This window comes from Trematomus bernacchii, unplaced genomic scaffold (genome assembly GCF_902827165.1).
Source record: "Trematomus bernacchii unplaced genomic scaffold, fTreBer1.1, whole genome shotgun sequence".
NCBI lineage: Eukaryota > Metazoa > Chordata > Actinopteri > Perciformes > Nototheniidae > Trematomus > Trematomus bernacchii.
In genome coordinates this window covers 5,238,747-5,257,886 of record NW_022988050.1, presented here as the reverse complement: position 1 = coordinate 5,257,886, position 19,140 = coordinate 5,238,747, and the positions used below count along the sequence as shown (strand labels likewise).

Below are 19,140 nucleotides of genomic sequence, written 5' to 3'. Positions count from 1 at the left end.
GCTGCACTAATTTGGGTTGGTTCCCAGTATAGTTGCTTCAGAACAGGAGGACGGTGGCCCACCCACTGAACTCCATATATGAGCTCTGTGGCCTGCCATCAATCATGTCAATGTACAGCTACGGTATGTATTGGGAACTAGCACCAGCATGAGGCGATACTCTATACGTTGGTATAAGGGACCAATGTGCCTCTTCCTTTTGATCCGGTGTTGATATCTGAACAATTAACTATTTAAAATCAGAAGAAAGAGAAGCAGAAGTTGAATCCTTTATGGAAAAAAGGTTGCATGCAGCCCCTTCAAGTATGGGCTTGAAGGTGACAGAGGGAGAAAGAGACCAAGCTCTGTGAAAGACCATAAAACAAGGCAGCTGTAGAGACTGAAATAGCGCTGACTCCCCCCGCCATTCTCTTTCTCAGCCATTTTGACTCTTCTAAAATTTGACAGACTTCGCCCTTCTTGGCCAGCTTTGCATCCCTACAACTGTCGGCCCTTTTTATACCCACACGGTCACTGGGCTGCTTTGAAGTAAAAGTGGATTGGAACTTTAAGTCCCTGGTATATAGACATAGGGGATTTTAAGGTGATCAATAACATGTGATTGCTTCCTAACAGAGCTTGGTGTCAAACCTCAATTTGGTATTAAACACTTGTGCCTGTCAAGCAAAAAGCTGTCATCAGTTGGGTTGTTATGCTGGCAGAATCAGAAATCCTTTATTCCTCCCGCAACTTATGTCTAAAAATCATAATGTTGCTTATTTGTGATTTGTTGTGTGTCGCATGTTTATATTTCTGAAAAGCTTTTGATCATTATGGCATCGGTAAAGAGACTTATCAAATCTGCTGTAATATCAAAACATGTTATACCCTGATGATTGACGTGATGTGTGAATGTCTTGTTTTGTCTGTCCTGATCCTAAATATAGTTTAAAGGCCATAGAAAATGTTTGATTCTGATTGGCTGGCAGGTATAGATTCATTTCTGGTAACAGGACACGAATGATGCAGGTCTTTGTTGCCGTTCTAAATTAAGGCGCTGGTATTAACTTATTTAAATTGTTGTTTTACATTTTCTACTATCATATAACATTAAACTTGTCTGGTATTTTTCTTAATTCAACGACTTATAAGGAAGATGTATGTACACAATAAGGACTTTAGATTACATATATAGATCAATTAGATAGAGGCCACATTTTCAGTATGTGTTAAAACAACAACACCACCACAGAACAGTATAGCATGATATCATTTATTGACTATGATATAAGTAAAAAAAGAAGCCCTTAAACAACAAATATATACAAATATATCTAAACAAAAATTGTCGCAGCTCTAAACCATATTTACATAAAACCTTTGCAATGCAAACACACATTAAAATCACATTTTAAGGTTTACACTCTGTATGCACTTCACACTTATCCGAAATCAATTAAGTTTCCAACCCCAGCTGCTTCTTCACCTCGTCCCCTTTTTGACCAATCAGCAATCAGTTCCTTCACCTCTTTTCCAAAATCCTCATGTAATTGGATAAATTCATTCTTGGTGCCTAAACAGACCCCTAACCACTCCCCTACCGCTGCAGCAGGAGTGTTCACAGGCACCACGTTCGCACTCCTCTTAGGCCACAGTTTTGGAGATCTTTTATTGACTGATCTGGAGGAAAGGGTCGGAGCTTGGAGCATCTGATTGGAGCTCAGACCGGCTCCCGCTGCTACACCTGCAGCTGGAAACGAAGGTACCGCTGAAGACTGCGCGCCCTGAAAGGCTTCTGCTGTGTTGAAATTTGGCATGGTGAAAGGGTTGGTTGGTTCATTGGGGAACTCGACTAATGCATCTGAGAAAAGAGAAAAGACAAACAGATAAATACATAAACAACACATTAGCTGCTTACACTACACTGTGCTATTTTTGTAGAGGAGTTTTGTTTGTTGATTGTGATTTCTCTGATATCGTGTATTTTATAGGAAACTTTATTTCTGGCAAGGCTGCAAAATCAAAAGACAAAAACTGGCCTTACTGTTCGGCTTGCCAAGAATTGACATGAACAATTCATGGAATGTTTTTGTTAGGGCACATACCTTGTGTTACAAGATCAAAGTCCTCCATGTGAGCTTTTCTGTACCAAACTGTAAACTGTAAATAATAACTAAAATTAATAAAAAAGGATAATAGTGGAACTCAAATTTCTGTAACTGCTTTAATTGTTTTAATATAAGGTGCACTATTTTCATTGAAGTAATCCGAAAGTACTGAAGTTTGTTTACATTTTTTCAGCAGTGGAATAAATTACTCATGTTAAAAGATCAACATGTAATCTATAATAAGTAACTGTACATTTCAAAGTAACCTGACCCTTCCCTGCTGACGGACGGACGTTATGAGTTTATAATGGTTGCATATTATTGACCACAACGTACATGCATTGTTATGTGGAGGCTGTAAACAGAGAAGCTGCTCTCCAGAACAAAGGCAGCTCTCTTTCACTCACTCCTCAGACACAAAGACACACACTCTGCCTCTCACCTCTGTACTTCTTCTCCAGGTCCATCACCAGCAGGGTCAGGTAGTTGTGGTTGGCCGACAGCAGGGCTTTGATCCAGCTCTCCTGACTCGCCTGGTCCTCGGCAGCAAACTTGTACGTCCGCAGGCCCGGATCGCTCCACACCAGTGAGAAGGCAAATTGTTCCTCGGACTCGCACAGCTGGACAGTGCAGCCCTCCAGAACAATCACGCCTGTCAGGTCCCGGTCCGCTGGCCGGTCCTTGTAGAAGAGGAGGTTCCCCTTCAGCACGCACCAGCGCTTGTGATAGGAAGTCTTTATTTCGCCCTGTGAGACAATTGTGACATCTGCAGCTTACTGACTCGTTTACAAATAGCTCACTTACTCAATTTCTTGCATAACAGTGTGAGGAAATAAGAAGCCAACAGGGAGGTTAAAAGTTACAGATTGTTTTATGAAATCCCCCCCAAAAGTGAAGTAGATTTATCTTGTTTACATGTGCCTATACATTTGAAATATGGCATTGTTTTGAAAGCTGTATTGATTAAAAGCATTCAAAAATAAATTCAAGCGCTTTATGTGATTTCATTGTTCTTTTTTTTAACATTTTTAAAGTTTAGCAATGTATGTTGTCCCTTGTGTAAAGCACTTTACCAGAAAGGTGCCTACAAATAAAGTTATGAAGCTAATGTTTCAAAGTGTTTATTGATGGGTGTGTTTTTTTAAACCTTATTGAACTTTAGTTAATGATTAAAAAAGGCACACAAAAAATGTGGGTATTTGTTTCACTAAAGTGTCATACCTTCTTGGAGAGATACCCTTCTTTGTCCACTGGTGAGGTGCAAGATTCAAAATAGCTGATAACTTTTTCATCAAACTTCATTTCAACATCACAGGCTGCTTTGACCTGAACCTGCGACAAGGACAAAACTACAATAAGCCTACTTCCTCATTTATATGTTTCTGTAAATAGAGAACTAATATTAACCAGCTTTATGTAAAACAGTAAGCTTCCGACCGTAGGGAAAAATGTACTCATTCTCCGTGTAATGCAATAATGTTATACTTTTGAAAAACAGGCAATAAAACGTTAAATATATAGTGTATTAATTTGGACACATGCCAAAGGGACCGCCATTAATAACTCGCAAACTGTTTTTAAGGCGGTAGCGTCTTTTACAACCCGTGCTACGTCTCTGCACGATAACACTAACAACTGACTCATGAATTCCGCTTTCACTTCGTAATTTTGGTTAACTTTAACTTGAGAGAAAGTGCGGTACCACATTGATTTTCACTTCCACATGGGTTTTGTTTACTCACCTATCTCCAAAGTGTGCAACTCTGGCTGCTTCAGTTTCCTCCTGGCTGTGTGTCAAATCAATCACTTCCTGGTAGGTGAGGTTAGGCAGCTCCACGTCAACAGCAGAGCACTGCCTGTTCAAGAGGCTAGTTCAACAATACGCTCACTTATTTCACGTAAAAATCAACAAAATTAGTAGCCTATATGATTTGGAGGCTATAACTTTCAAATCTAAGCACTTGGTTCATCAATAGGCAAATTACCATGCCCATAGATATTGTTGCCATGGTGATTTTCATTAGAGAATAAAGTGTATTAGTTACTTTAACTACCATTTATAAAAGTAAGTCTGCATCACCGGTCAGAAAGTGTGGAGGCAGACCTCTGTGGCCCCTATAAGTGCCTCTTAGTACCTGTATCAACTGGATTGGTTTATTTACACTTTTTAATTAGTACAGAAATGTACCAAAGCAGGTCCTGTATTATTATGTTGTGGCTCATTTGGCATCTTTTTGAAAATCAAAGAAAAATTGACATTTGTTAAACATTTGAATATATTTTCTAAAAGCAAGGGCACAGACATTGAGGATAAATGGTAAATAAATACAATATAAATATCCATACATGCTAAAAGAAAGCAACAAAACTGAGCATTGTGCCTCTATGTTTGGTCTTTTTTTATTTGACTGTTGATGCACACATTTAAAGTACTATACATACTATACTACATAGTCTCTCTTAATCTAGTATTTCAAATATAATTTATTTAAGGACCTGTGGTTTCTCAGATGCTACCATGTGATGTTGAAATGCAGTTTTTGGCTGAGTCAATGGTGTGTATTGCTTGCTCTGTGAAAAAAGTCAAGTAGATGCATCTTATAATTTCTCACACATTCTAGCCTTATACTATTACTCAAGGTTTATGACATACATCAAGAGGGGGGTGCAAGCTGATGTTTGTGTTATTATTTGTATTAATACACCTGTACCTATACCACTTCAACACGCTTTCGACTGAACAAGTCTTGTGGAGAACAGTCAATCAGAGCCTTCTTGGTGATAATAAATACTTTTATTATTTTGCTGTGCATTCTCCCTTTTGCTGGATTTTTCACTACATACCCAGATGCATTTGCAATAAATATAATCCAGCATACAACAAGCGTCCATCATTCTATAAAACCAGGCAAATTAAATGACAACAGATTTGAATAAAAAGTATCAACAATTGTCGTTAGCATTAATTTGACATGAGACAACTCCTTCTGTGCACAAGTAAAATAGGTGTGACACTTAACAACACATTGTCATCTTATAAGATTTAACCTGCCCTTTGGTGTTTTGTTCTTCTCAGCATTGCCACGTGTACAATAATTGTTATATTGGTATGATTGCCCTGTGTACAAAGTATGATCATAATGCCAAAAGTGTCATAATATACAACATTTTCTATATTTAGTGTTGCTTACATTTAGTAGTTGCTTTAGGTCCAAGCTGTCTCGATTGCATTATTAATAATTATATCAGTGCATCTCTATCTGTAAAGCTGTAGAATCATCATCATGATAGCAAAAAGATTTAAAAGTGGCTTCTTAATGATAATAATATAATAATAATAATATTGGGAGGGATGAAACGCTCTTTAATGGTCACACATGCAGAGCACACAGCACACACAGTGAAATTTGGCCTCTGCATTTAACCCATCCTAGTACCAGGAGTCTAGTACTAGGAGCAGTGGGCAGCTATTGCACAGCGCCCGGGGAGCAATGGAAGTGAGGGGGGGAAGGGGGTTGTCCGGTGCCTTGCTCAAGGGCACCACGGCAGGGCAGGAGGTGAACTGGGACCTCTTCCAAGTAGCAGTCCACACTCCATTTTTAGGTCTGGTCGGGGACTTGAACCGGCGACCCTGCGGCTCACAGTCCAATCCCCTACTGACTGAGCCACTGCCGGACTTCTACATGAGTTCTACATGAGTTCTACATGGTAAGCGTGCTCATTGAAGTCTTATATAAAAATCATTGCTGTTGCTCCCTCCACACTGGCTGTAACTGTAGTATCTCTCCAATGTGAATCTTCTGATGTCTTTTCAGATTCTCCCCCCGGCTGAAGCTCTTCCCACACTGGCTGCAGTAGTACGGTTTCTCCCCCGTGTGGACCCTCTTGTGTTTTTTCAGGTCTCCCGCCTGACTGAAACGTCTCCCACACTGAACGCACCCATACGGCTTCTCTCCCGTATGACACCGCTGGTGGATTCTCAAGTTCCCCACCCTGCTGAATGTCTTTCCACACACAACACACAGGTGGGATTCTTCTCCCCTGAAGTGCTCCATGCGGCTTTTTCTCCCATCGAACGCACCGCTGTTGGTTTTTGCGAAGCCATGCCTCCTTTGTATGGCTTGATTTGAGTGGACAAAGACATGTCCTTTAGTTTCAGCACTAGCTTGTGGCCGGTGTGTTTCAGCAGAGTTCTGGCGAGAAGAGTTGCAGCTTAAATCCACACTGCTATGTTGTTCTTGAAGAGATGGTGGTTCTGTTGTTGTGCACTCTGTTAGTTCTAACTCTCTTTTGATAACTGCCAGGTTTACCTCGAGTGAAGTGCTGGAGTGAGGGGTGCACACGTTATAGGATGTGACTGCACTGAGGTCTCCATTTTCATTGTGCAATGTCTGAACACTCACTGCTTCCTCAATAATGTGTGCCACCTCCTCTGGTTGTAGTAGGCAATGTTCTGTTGTTTGCGCTGAGTTGGATTCAGTTTGTAATTCAGTGTTGTCGTAGCTCTCCTGTTGTTGCGATTCCTGCTTCACATTTTGTTCATTTGTGTGGACGATTATCTGTTTTTGCTCTGCGAGAGGTGGGTCTGAGTCCTGCCTCAAAGAAAGCCCCAAATCCTGCTTTTGATTTTGAGCGTCTTCTTTTTCTTCAGGCAACGGACAACTTGTAGGTAAGACATCTAGGAAATCAGCACAAAAGAAAATAAGTGTTATTATTTATATAAGTAACTCATCAATTACTTTACACTTAAACCAGTGAAATAGTAATATGTTTATAACAATTCAAGGAAATCCAACCTATTATCTCTTTTGTTATGTTCTCCTGGAGCTCCTGAAGCTTCCTCTTCAGGCTCTCGTTCTCTCTCTGTGTTCTGGCAGTTTTCTCCTGGTACTCTGACACCGTCTCCTTCACCACCTCCAGAACCTCCTGCACCGCTTCAGTCAGGAGCTTGGCCACACGAGCGTTTAGACGTTCAAGCTTAGACATCCTGAAACTAGAAAAGACTCAAGGTAAGAAAGGACTGCTAATGCATAATCCCTTGCAAAAGGAGCCATGTGTTCACAACTAATTTAGCTAAATAATGTATAAGAACTGTTTCACAAGCCCTGTTGTGTAACAACTCTCCTTCCTACGGCTCCAAATGATATACTTGTCAACTGTATTGGTGTATTAAACCAGAGAAACATAACATGTTTCCAAATATACCAATATTTTTGTTGATTCAAATAAGCATTTTAAATGAATAATCATATCGAAATCATACATCTATGCTATGTTATGAAAATGCTGTTTATAGCTAATACATGTTACTCTTGATAACAAACTTTTATTTCGTTTGTACTATTTTGGCCTATTTTTGTAAGGTTTCAATCCATTTACATGAATGGCTATGTTGCTGAATTATAGATAGTTTAGTGGTACATTTTTGCAGTTTATTTGTAGGCTGGGGCTGAAACATTATATTAATCACAGTGAAATGTTTGCCAAGTTACACTCAGTCAGTACTGTTTAGTTCAACAGTATGTTAAGTGTTCATAAGAGTTTGAAGTTTATTTTAAATGTAAATCAATGCAGACATATTCCAACAAGTGTTAATAAACATTTAAGCCACTTTCAGTTCCCTAGTTAAGCTTATGTTTAGGAAGATGTACCTGAGGCTAGTCGTTGTCAGGTAGCTAACGTTAGCTACATTAGCTCCGTACGTTTCCTCTATCGTTTTCCCTTCCAAAAAACACGTCATGTGGTTATTGTGTTAGCAAGACGTGTAGGTTATTTCCAGACAAGTTAACTTGTAATAAAAATTAAACGAACATTGTCAACAATACTAGAAGGCACCAATCTGAAAGAAACATAACAATGCGATAACTCGCTACTTCCGGAAGCGATGAATTACATCCGCTGTGAGGTGATTTTCAAAATAAGATACCGAGTTCTATACATTTATTAATTTGCACACCACTAATAAATCTTGTTAACTTGAAATCTGGCCTCGAGCATTTCACCTTATATTGAGTTATTCAATCAACTCAGATAAAAATCTTTATTGTCGATCATACAGCCAGTAAAACAAGTATAAACATTTAAAAAAGCACTCCTACAGTCACAACAAAACCTGAGAACAACATGTTGAAGTAGAGCAAACTAAACTGTACATTACATTACAGTAATATGACTGTAAACAATAAACATCAGTAGCTTGCTAGCATGCTAAATCTAGTTTTTAGGTTAACAATGTTTGGTTTTACTTGAGGGATTCAGATTTTTCAAGTAATTGTGTTGGCAATACACAACACTTCACCAAGAAGAACCATACTTGCATTTGATTTGGAAATGAGACAAACAGCAGCATGGCAGGAATTGTAGGAAATAAGAAAGTGTGTTTGATACTTCAAAGTTGACATATAGGCCCTATTGTACAACAATAAGATAGTTGTCTTTGTAAAGGAGGCAAACACATATTTCTATTTAACACACTTTCTAAAGACAGTCAGATTGAAATCTGCTTATTATATCACCACAGACCATACCTTCACACTTTGGGAATCAAGCATGTGCATGTTCTATCATTTTCTATACCTAACAGAGACGCAGCCTTTTTATTGTCCAGCTCTAAATTATAATATATGTTTGAAGAAAGTCTGGCAATAGCAGCCTCACAGATGAGTTTGCTGGTGTTTCTTCAGGTTACTAGAGTGACTAAAGCTTTTGTCACAGTGAGTGCAGGCGAATGGCTTCTCTCCTGTGTGGAAGCGCTGATGCACGGTCAGGTAGCCGGACTGACTAAAGCGTTTCCCGCACACCGAGCAGCAGTACGGCTTCTCCCCCGTGTGCACCCTGTTGTGTTTCTTGTAGTCACCCGCGTGTCTGAACGTGCGACCACAGAGCAAGCAGGAGTAATGTTTTCTGTCATTTCTCTGGAACACTCTTGAGCCTGAAGCGACAGCTATTGTGTGATTGGTGTGTTGTTTTTTTGCACTAACACTGTTTGTATTGTCGTCTCTTTGGGATGGTGGCTCTGATGTGCCATTTTGCTCCAAACTGGAGACTGAATGGCCTTGAGGATGTTCTGAATTTAGTCTGTGTGAGGATGCAGTGCTTGTACCTGCATCATCATAAAAGCAATTTGTGGTGTGTATGCCGTCTTCATCCGATGTAGGCTCTCTTTTCATTTTGTGTTGGTTTTCACTAAGATCTACATGGTTTGAAATTGCCAGTCTATTATTAGTTTCTGTTAGAAGAGCTCTTAAATTGTTCAGGTCGTCACCACCTAAATGTGTGTGTGTCTTGGCTCCAGGGGAGAGACATGGAGCGGCGAACGATGTGATGGATGCTTCACTGTCAATGTCTTCAAAGGAATACGAAGGAGAGATTACAGCAATGTCCTTATCAGATGTGATGAGTTCAAAGTCCTCTCCCAACTTCTCTTTCTGTCTCTGCTCGATCAGAGGCCTATGGGAAAGTTGTGCCACTGTTCCTGCATAAATCAAAGTTGACAAAGCACAAAAAAGACAAAATCAGTCAACAATTGTATCAAACAAGTTCAATATTCCTTGACCCTGATATTGAATATACCATTGCTTTCCAGGTGTAACTTCTCCTGGAGCTCCTGCAGCTTTCTCTTCAGACTCTGGTTCTCTCTCTGTGTTCTGGCAGTTTTCTCCTGGTACTCTGACACCGTCTCCTTCACCACCTCCAGAACCTCCTGCACCGCTTCACACAGCAGCTTCTCCACTCGGGCATTCAGACAGTCAATGTCGGACATCTTTATTGGCTGATCCTTGGGACCGAAAAGAAGGAACAGATCAGTGAATGCGTCACGTGATCCTATAACGTATAATGTTAACCATGTATTAATAAAAGAAAAAGCAGCATACCTTTAACCTAATGTAATCGGGTTTAATATTGTTGCTGTATTTCGTGATTCCCAGGTTATCTAGTAGTAATCCAGAGGAGAGCGCTCATTGTTTACATTCAGACTTCGGCGGAAATTCCTCTTTCAGGAAACGGCTCACCGGAAGTCCATTAGGCAGTATCGATGTAGCTTTTCCACAATATAAAAGGGAGTGTAGTAAATCTAAAAAAATGTTTGGTAAAAGTAAATATGTCAATAGATGAGTGTATCGTGTACAAAGGGCATCCAATGCAGAGCCATATAATAGAATCTATCTATATGGCGCTGATCCAATGCATTCCCTTCCTCGGTTTTTAAGGGAACTCGCATCCAGCGGGAAGTGCGATACTTCCATCTACTGGTGAGTACGCAAACATCCAGAGTGCATCTGCGGTACATTCACTCATCTATCTGCTTTTTTCTTATTTATATCCCATCACTGTCTACTGTTACTGAGGGAAAAACGTGTTGAGCTATCTAAAAACAAACACACACGGCACACAGAAGTTTAAATGACGTTTCGCTCTTTTTTTTTTTATTATGTTCTATGACTCATGAGGTAAATGACTCGGAGTACATCAAGCTAATGATAACTTATATTCACAATACATCCTGACTTGTCATTCCAGCAACAGATTATCCTTTACACAAACATAAAAAGTGCTTTGAAGGTCTTATTATACATTCAACCCTTTTCCCTAAATACATTTTTTCAAGTACACGTTAAAAGAAGCTGTTGTAAGACTTAGGTGTAATGGCAGTTCACAGAGTAAAGTACATTCAAACACAACTTCCCTTTGACATAACATTTTAAAGTGAAAACACCTTTACCCCTAAAAGTAAACTGGCAGTGTTTTGATCATGGCTCTACAGTTGTGTCCTCAAACAGACTGAGCAGGTTCTTTGGTTCAAAGTTGGGTCGGGGTAAAGCCTCCTCTGTGCGGATCCAGCTGCGTCGCTGCGAGGACTTGTTGGCTACAGAGTGTGGGCTCTGTGTCGACTTTTCATTAATGCTATCTGCAAAAAGCTCTATGTGTAAAGGGCTAATGCTGGGTGTCAGTATGTGGCAGGAACCATTGGAGTGGATGCTGAAGGGGGTCTGCGCCAGGTTACAGGAGGAGCAATCCCCCAGGTTCGAGTGAGTGGGGGTGTGGGCAGTGGGGGTGTGGGCAGGGCTTCGATGACTGTGTCTCGGGGACCTTGGCAGAGGAGTGGATGTGCTGTCCACAAACAGTCTAGATGTTACCCTGTGGAGTGGGGGGAAATAATACAAATGAAGCGAGGACAGGAATTACAAACTCAGGTCAAGACAGACTGAGGGATAGTAACCACACAGTTTTTTTGTTTTACATTGCTGGTTTTGGATATTTTTAAAAGAGATGTACTGATTGCAGTCTTCTAGGCTTTTCAAATGTCTGACCTGTTGTGTCAGATTTTTGCATTTCCCAGTTTTCTTTATAAAGTATTATGAACTATAATAGACAGCATATACATTTCTTCTAAAATTACAATTCAGCTGTAAAAACTTGACACTGACAACATAAAAATATATGTGTTTCTGTGACTTAACATCACTGTCTGTGTTGCTATGTGCTTCATAAACCCATCATGAAACATATGTGTGCAACACGGATGTATGAGATTGAAAAATGGAAGATTGATCGGTGCATTTCTAAGACATACACAAAAACCAGGCTTTGATTCTCTACCTGTGTGAGAAGGTGGGGGAGAGCTCCATGTCGGTTTGATCCAACAGGAACACTGCATCGTCCTCTGGACTCCCGGAGTCAGCATTCATGGCACTGAGCGGCAGAGTTAGATCTTTGTCCCAACTCCCCTTAGGAGGAGTGCTGGGAACCGGCTTTGACCAGTGAGGCAGAAAGGACAAGTGAAGTGAGGACAGCAGTCTGCACCCAAAGCACACTACCAACTATGAGAAAAAGACCAGAAAAACATAATTTAAGAAAACTGTTATTTCATGTTTGCAATATGTGTTTTATATGTAATAAATAAAAACAAACTGTAGATGACTTTGGGACTGAAATGAGTCCCCAAAACGGATTAATAATCCATATAGCTTTATAGCCGCTGTGTTTAGCATGGACACATTACCTGACAGAAGGAGAGCAGTGTCAGCGTGGCCTCTGCCACCATGAGATAGATGCGCCTCCTCCACCTGTGTTTCCTCACAGAGGGGAGAGACAGGAGCTCAGAGACTGTTGGCCTCTCAGAGGGCTCCGGGGCCAACATCATCCGCAGCACTGCCTGAAGCTCAGCTGACAGGCCTGCAGATACAGATGGAAATAGTAAGAATTGAAATAAAGATAATGCAATTGTTTATAAAGACCTAACACAGAGTGGATCTTACCACTGGTGAACTCTGAGGGGAGGCAGCCTTGCCTGAGCTGTTGCCAGCCCTCTCCTCCATTGGGAACTTCCATATTACAGGCCAGCTCCAGAATAGAAACACCCAAACTAAATGAGAAGGATTCAACAATATTAAGTTAAATCAAATCATCTTTTTACAGATTTAAGTATATTATTTTACTCATGTATGTCTTTTGTACCTGAAAACATCTGCAGCTGGCCCATACTCCCCCCGCAGCAGCTCAGGGGCCATGTATCTGGGATCCCCCTCCTGGATGTCATCTTTCCCCTCTAAAGACCCTGTGCTCTTCTTTTTGAGCTCAAACAGCAGCCCGAAGTCCGCCAGCTTAAGGCGGCCCGAGTCAGTGATGAGGACATTGGCGGGCTTGAGGTCCAGATGCACAAAACCAAGAGAGTGCAAGTGCTGCAGAGCTGAGAGGAGGTCGCACAGGTAGGCCCATGCTGCAGGCTCATCTGGATTAGAAATGTTAGGACAACCGTCAATTTATCTGTGGATTTGAGAATTTTCTAAAAAAGCAAATACATAGGGCAAAATATAGATATTAGGACATTTGAATGGGTTGTATTTTCACTTTCAGACCTGGTCCAGGAGGCTGGTTCTCAGCATGGAGCAGCAGGCTGGTGCTGCAGAGCTCTGTCTGGATGTACAGTCGGCCACATTCTTCCCACGCTGCCACAAAATCGAGGATGTGAGGGTGAGGACAGAGGCGCTCGTGGTTCTTGGCTTCCCTCGTGCTCCGGCTCCTCTCACTGTTGCCCCTGAAGCGGTGAGCAGAGCGCTTGACTGCATACTGGCGACCGTCCAAGTTGCTTTTCACCTAGAAAAATAGAGGAAATGCTGAGAACTTGACTTCTCTTCTGGGAATCTCCAAATGATAATCATGGTGAGAATGTAAGTGTTACAGGGATATTAAAATGTGTATTGTGAGTGTATTTGCTGTGAGAAAAAAAACACAGCACAGATGTTGAAACAGGCAAGATTGTGATCTTCATATTAGACTGTTCATTCCTCACCTTAGATGTCCCCTTATATTGCCTCTATTGTCTACTGACTCTTAAACTTGAGTATCTAATGGCAACTTCCTCACAAAATGATTCCATAAAATGCAGTCTTTCCTTTTTTCAAAGAGTTCTGAAACATCATTCAGTATAAGCATTTCCCAATGTTATAAACATATACACACAAATGTTACTCACCTTGTAGACCTCTCCGAAAGATCCTCGTCCCAGCAGGCCCAAATTAGTGTAGCATTGATTGAAATAGGACTGCTGTTTGCTGGGATTATAAACAGCATTCGGAGGGGGAGTCTTGCTAAGGGAACATGACAGAGGGGTCCAGGGGGTGGGCTGCTGGGGGAACATCCTGCTCAGGGGGGGACATCCCTTGGACGGCGGCAGCGGGGGCAGAGAGTGTGAGAGATGGGAAGGGGAACAGTAGGATGAGTTGGAATTGGACGATGAGGAAAAAGGGAGATGGCGTTTTTTGAGGGAGAAGGTTTGCTCTGCATGGGAGAAGTGGGTGGGGACAGGGAGAGACATCCTGGACACTGAGGTTTCCACAGCCACGGACATTGTGTTGGGACTTCTTCAGCTCCTTTCTTGGGAAATAGTGAGCTGCAACATTGAAAAGAAAACCATTAAACAATGACAGACTTTTTGACAGTTCATGAGTGTACTAATGGCACTTTTGCACTGCTCATGCCATTTCAATGTGCTAAAGTTAGGGAGAAGTTATCCGTCATACTAACTTGCCACAGAGGCAAAGCAAAACCTACCATATTAAAATGTAGCTGAATGCTAAGAAATCTCAAGTGGAATAACCAGAAATTAGTAGGTTTTTTTTGTTGTGTCCAACTGGTTGGGGTACACTCATTTGTTTCCATGAGAGAGATCCAACATCCTGAACATCCTGCTTTACAGGTTTTGGAGAAGTGTCTGATACCAGTATCAATACAGCCTGATAGAGTAGGTAGCTATCTGCGTTAAAAGGTACAAAAAAGTCTCTCACTTACTCACTACTCAGATCCTTTACTTAAGTAAAAGTACAAAAGTTATTTAAAAGGTACAGCAATATTATAGGCAAAATAAGCTTCAAGTATCAAAAGTAAAAATACTCGTTATGCAGAATAGATATTATATTATTAGGTTTATTATTGTATCCTGTTTTTATACATATAAGCGCCTTTAAGTATTATGGTTGGTCATTGTGGACCAAATATAGAAACTTTAAATTCTGTGTAGATAAAGCACAGTATTGCATTATACCATACCAGCATATCGTGTGTTTGTATATGTAAAGAAATAATTTGAGTGTTCAGATAAAAGTAATGAAGAAAAAAGTACAATGTTTGCCTCTGAAATGTAGAACAGTAGAAGTATAAAGTAGCATGAAATCGAAATACTCAAGTAAAGTACAAATATGTCAGAAAATTACAATACTTTAGTAAATGTACTCAGTTACTTTCCACAACTGAATGTAATGTAACGTTAACCCATAGACACACACAAACACTGCACATTTGATATCACACAGTTTAATTAATATTTATTTCAACTACTTTACATAAAAAGCCTTAGCTAACGTTAACATAAATTACTCTCTGCCATTACTGACAAATGTCACTTCGACAGCATGTTGGCTAACATTAAGGGCGGACCCAGTCAACAACATAACAACATAAACCAGCTAGCTAGCTAACGTATAAGCAAATAACACACTGTGGGTGACAGTTTAGCCTTACAATAGGATTTAAGTAACTTTATCACACATACCATATTCCAGTTATAACGACAGACCGTCTTCAAAACAGAGCCTCAGAAAGTCGCTGTGTCCAAATCAAACTGCTCGCTCGCACACCGTTCAAACATGTCAATACGTCGCGCCAAATTCTGAAATGTTTACGTAGTGTTGCGTACCTGTCTTACGTGAATGCAGAACGCTCATCTGAATTACGCAATATCCGCGAGCGGTGCAGTCTGGGTTCTGCTGCACAACACAGGGCTGGCGCAACTGGCTAGCTAGCTGACCACTTGAAATGGTAACTTTTCCTAATATTATCGACCTTTTGTGAGATTTGGTGTCTAGATACAAACACTGAGTGGACATTTAGCGCTTTGTTTAAAAATATTAGCCATGTATTAACAGAAGAAACCGACGGGTATAGAAATGTGTATATCCGTTTGTGTCTGCTAGCCTGCTAATGCTAAGCTATGTTAGCTTTGCCTTCTCATCTAACGTTAGCTTTAGGTGTAATTTAGCTTGGCTAACCTTGGAAGATATGCAATATAAGCCAACTAACCCAGTTAGCTGAACATAAGTCATCATTGTCAGACCTTTAGTGTCTATGTATTTAACTGTCAGGCTTAATTTTGACTCCTCAACATCTCAAGGCTGTTTCTTGTGGCTATGTCGGCGTTAGCTCAGCGTTTAATAACTTGCACTGGTTGGTAATTCTTGGTAGCTTATAAATCAATGTTGTCGTGTCAATTTCTCTGTATCCAGAAAAAACCTACATACACCAGTAGTGTAAATACCCAAGTACATTTACTCAGGTATTGTTCTTCAGTACAATTTTCACAGATTGTACTTTACTTGACTATTTCCATTTTTGTTGCTACTTTGTACTTCTACCCCACTACAATTCAGAGGTAAATGGGGTACTTTTAGTCCACTACATTTATTTATTATATTTAGTTACTTTGCAGACTTGGATTAATAATGTGTAATGTAAACAACCCCTAAATAAGACTAGAAACACCTGGATTAAAATTCACAAGCTACCCTGCATCATACAAAGTTTATAAACTAGCTGCACCTTTGCCAGCTTTGTTAAACACATTAATTCATTAATAACTTCAATTAAGGAAGCGTGTGGTGCAGTGGATAGAGCCTTGGTGTTGGGTACAGGGGGTCAGGTTCAAACCCCACTGTAGTCAGCATGTCGTTGTGTCCCTGGCAAGACACTTCACCCCAAATTGCTCCTGTGGGGATTGTCCACAGGAGCAATTTGGGGTGAAGTGTCTTGCTTTGGATAAAAGCGTCTAACAAGTAACATGTAATGTAAAAAATGTAATGTAATCAAAACGTATAATATATTATTCTGAAATGGGCCATTTTGCATATTGAGTACTTTTACTTTTGGTTCGTTAGGTATATTTTGATGCCAATACGTTTGGACTTTTACTTGAGTAACATTTTGAATGCAGGACTTGTACTTGTAACAGAGTATTACTACACTCTTGTACTTCTACTTTTAACTAAGTACAAGATCTGAGTACTTCTCCCACCTCTGCTGGACATACTAAATATTAAATAGTGTGACAATTAAACTTCCAACTAAATAAGCATTGTTGTTCCTTAATTGGTTTAGCCTCAACAGTGTACTCTAACGTTACATGCATGTTAATAAGGTGTTTTAAACAGTGGCCAGATGGACATTGACTTGGCCTACTGAGATGTTTTGTCAAGCAAAGCGTTTGATTCACATACACAGCTGTCCTGTTTGATCCCATGTTAAATAGAGAGTATTGAGGTATAGAACAACTCACTTCAAGCCCTCATCTTAGAGATACATCTAGAAATCAAGTTGCCTTTAGCCTAGTTTTTAATGTAAAATTCTCTGCCCACCTTCCCTCAGGACGTGTTTTTAATGATCCGGCGTCAAAAGACCACAATCTTCACCGATGCCAAGGAGTCCACCACTGTGTATGAGCTGAAGCGTATTGTTGAAGGAATTCTTAAGAGACCACCAGAGGACCAGAGGCTGTATAAAGTGAGTTTAGGGCTTAGTATAACAATGACACCTAATCAAGTTTCCTTTCATTATTGACAGCATCTCAATTCTGTGTGGGTACCAGTGGTTGCATGTAACTTGTCACATGTCTCACACACTCTATTTATATTTATTAAAGCAAATTCATTCATTTTAAGCCACTGCTGATCCTGTGACTTATTCAACTTTTTCTCCACAGGATGATCAGTCGCTAGAGGACAGTAAAACTCTTGGTGACTGTGGATTCACCAACCAGACTGCCAGACCTCAAGCCCCAGCTACAGTTGGTCTGGCCTTCCGCATAAATGGTATGTTTAATTCATTTGTAGTTGGTTTAAGTATCCAGGATATCTCATTTCTAGCCAACTGTGAAGATCAAAAACAGTTTAGAGCCACCCAGGAGGCATTTTGTAATTAAACATATTTACGATGTACTCTGTCTAAATTAGTGACAAAACTGTTTAGATTATGATTTCAATCCTTTTCCTCCTTTTACGAGTGCATGTAACCAGGGTAGTTCTTTGAAATATTCTGCCAAAAACCGTGCCGCAGTAAATGTTCACCGCAGCAACTTTGCGACATGAGTGAGTGCCACATGCTACTCTTCTGTCACGATGGGGCTAATGTTTCCTCGTCTTCTCCGCCTCTCAGATGAGATGTTCGAGCAGCTGCACGTCGAGGCCTTCTCCAGCCCCCCAGAACTCCCTGATGTGATGAAGCCCCAGGATTCCGGTAGCACGGCCAACGAACAGGCGGTGCAGTGATGTCAGGGAGAGGAAGCGAGCAATGGAGGGGAGGATGGAAGTGGGTGTGTGTGGATTAACAGCAGTGGAGAAGTAGCGGGGTGGAGGATATGTAATATAATTTCAGTTGATGGATGGGGACATCATAGGTAACCAAGCCTATACATGTTACCTTCATGCTATCATCCCAGCTTACCCCCCAATTTGCTTCACAAATCTTTTTCTTTTTTTGTTAAACTTTATGATTTCCACATCACATGCGGTTCTGCTCCTTGACTTTGCTCTTAAGCCCCAACTGGCTTAGACTTCTTGAGTGGTGAAGTTGGTTTGGAAAGTATGATTGTGTGTGCGCGCGTACGTTATTATAATTATTATCATTAATATTTTGGGAAAGGTTGAAAGCGTAGTTGTGTGTCACAGTGATCTAGAAGTAACATGCATAGATAAAGAGTCCGGTGTCTGAATCGGCAAACTGCATGAATACAATTCAAAACAAAGGCTTTATTTTCAAAGAAACGGATAAACCTTCAACTGATAAGTTTCCTTGGTCTGAGTCTCCCAGTTTTGTTGTACATTTCTGATTTGATTTCATACCAGGAAAGAAGTCTTTTAAAATAATGATGTGTAGTTTTTTTGCTGTCATTTATTTTCAGTATGTTTTTGTCAGTTCTTTGTATGTTTCATGCACTGAAACCAAAGGCAGGTACCTCTTGGACAACAGAGGGATTTTTTGGTCAAAGGACATTCTGTCTCTGGCATACAGTAAACGCAGGAGTTTTCTGGGGTTAAACATTTAGTTTTGAAAATGCATCCATCACCACATGTCACCAACCATCAATGTGGCACTTTCCCCTAATCACACAAACATAGCCTGTAACTGTGAGCTTGCATAATTAAAAGTTTTCCTGTTTTGTTTTTTACACTGATGGCTGACTTTTATTTTAAAAACAGGTTTGTGTCCACATGTAATAAACAGAATTAAAGGGGTCTGTTGAGCCGGGCTGTAGCTTAAGCACAACAGCTTTTTTAGTGAGTAGAGGGTAATGCACAGGTGTAACTAATAACATTAACGATGGCTCTGAAGCTGCTTAATGAAATTCAGCCATCGTTACCTTCATGATTTACACCTGTGCTTTTCATACTGTGAACGTCTGCAGTAAAAAGTTTTTTCTGGTATTTGAGCACATGAAGTGCAGTTTTGATTCAATATACATTTAAAACAGAAGCAAATACCAAATGTTCAGATTGTGTGCCATTGT

At 40.4% G+C, this 19,140-nt stretch overlaps 5 protein-coding genes across 5 annotated transcripts; 1 reads left to right on the top strand and 4 right to left on the bottom strand.

Annotated features, from left to right (window-relative positions):
• Positions 1 to 1,233: 1,233 nt before the first annotated feature.
• LOC117474111 (sesquipedalian-1-like) lies at positions 1,234 to 3,934 on the bottom strand. Its single transcript, XM_034120150.1, has 4 exons — positions 3,830 to 3,934; positions 3,309 to 3,419; positions 2,530 to 2,833; positions 1,234 to 1,840 (listed from the first exon to the last, which is right to left on the bottom strand). Exons 2-4 carry the CDS (start codon positions 3,387 to 3,389, stop codon positions 1,422 to 1,424), a joined length of 804 nt encoding a protein of 267 aa, XP_033976041.1. The 5' UTR covers positions 3,390 to 3,419; positions 3,830 to 3,934; the 3' UTR covers positions 1,234 to 1,421.
• Positions 3,935 to 5,695: 1,761 nt separating this feature from the next.
• LOC117473613 (zinc finger protein 24-like) lies at positions 5,696 to 8,032 on the bottom strand. The gene is made up of 3 exons (XM_034119285.1): positions 7,739 to 8,032; positions 6,884 to 7,080; positions 5,696 to 6,765 (listed from the first exon to the last, which is right to left on the bottom strand). The coding sequence occupies exons 1-3, from the start codon at positions 7,825 to 7,827 to the stop codon at positions 5,828 to 5,830; spliced, it is 1,224 nt and encodes a 407-aa protein (XP_033975176.1). The 5' UTR covers positions 7,828 to 8,032; the 3' UTR covers positions 5,696 to 5,827.
• Positions 8,033 to 8,113: 81 nt separating this feature from the next.
• LOC117473614 (zinc finger protein 271-like) lies at positions 8,114 to 9,953 on the bottom strand. Its single transcript, XM_034119286.1, has 2 exons — positions 9,660 to 9,953; positions 8,114 to 9,561 (listed from the first exon to the last, which is right to left on the bottom strand). Exons 1-2 carry the CDS (start codon positions 9,847 to 9,849, stop codon positions 8,741 to 8,743), a joined length of 1,011 nt encoding a protein of 336 aa, XP_033975177.1. The 5' UTR covers positions 9,850 to 9,953; the 3' UTR covers positions 8,114 to 8,740.
• Positions 9,954 to 10,485: 532 nt separating this feature from the next.
• On the bottom strand, positions 10,486 to 15,236 carry pkmyt1 (protein kinase, membrane associated tyrosine/threonine 1). Its single transcript, XM_034119284.1, has 8 exons — positions 15,139 to 15,236; positions 13,564 to 13,980; positions 12,947 to 13,184; positions 12,546 to 12,819; positions 12,347 to 12,453; positions 12,091 to 12,263; positions 11,688 to 11,908; positions 10,486 to 11,225 (listed from the first exon to the last, which is right to left on the bottom strand). Exons 2-8 carry the CDS (start codon positions 13,936 to 13,938, stop codon positions 10,838 to 10,840), a joined length of 1,776 nt encoding a protein of 591 aa, XP_033975175.1. The 5' UTR covers positions 13,939 to 13,980; positions 15,139 to 15,236; the 3' UTR covers positions 10,486 to 10,837.
• Positions 15,237 to 15,303: 67 nt separating this feature from the next.
• LOC117473615 (elongin-B-like) lies at positions 15,304 to 18,807 on the top strand. The gene is made up of 4 exons (XM_034119287.1): positions 15,304 to 15,404; positions 17,004 to 17,138; positions 17,338 to 17,446; positions 17,790 to 18,807. Exons 1-4 carry the CDS (start codon positions 15,402 to 15,404, stop codon positions 17,900 to 17,902), a joined length of 360 nt encoding a protein of 119 aa, XP_033975178.1. The 5' UTR covers positions 15,304 to 15,401; the 3' UTR covers positions 17,903 to 18,807.
• Positions 18,808 to 19,140: the final 333 nt, after the last annotated feature.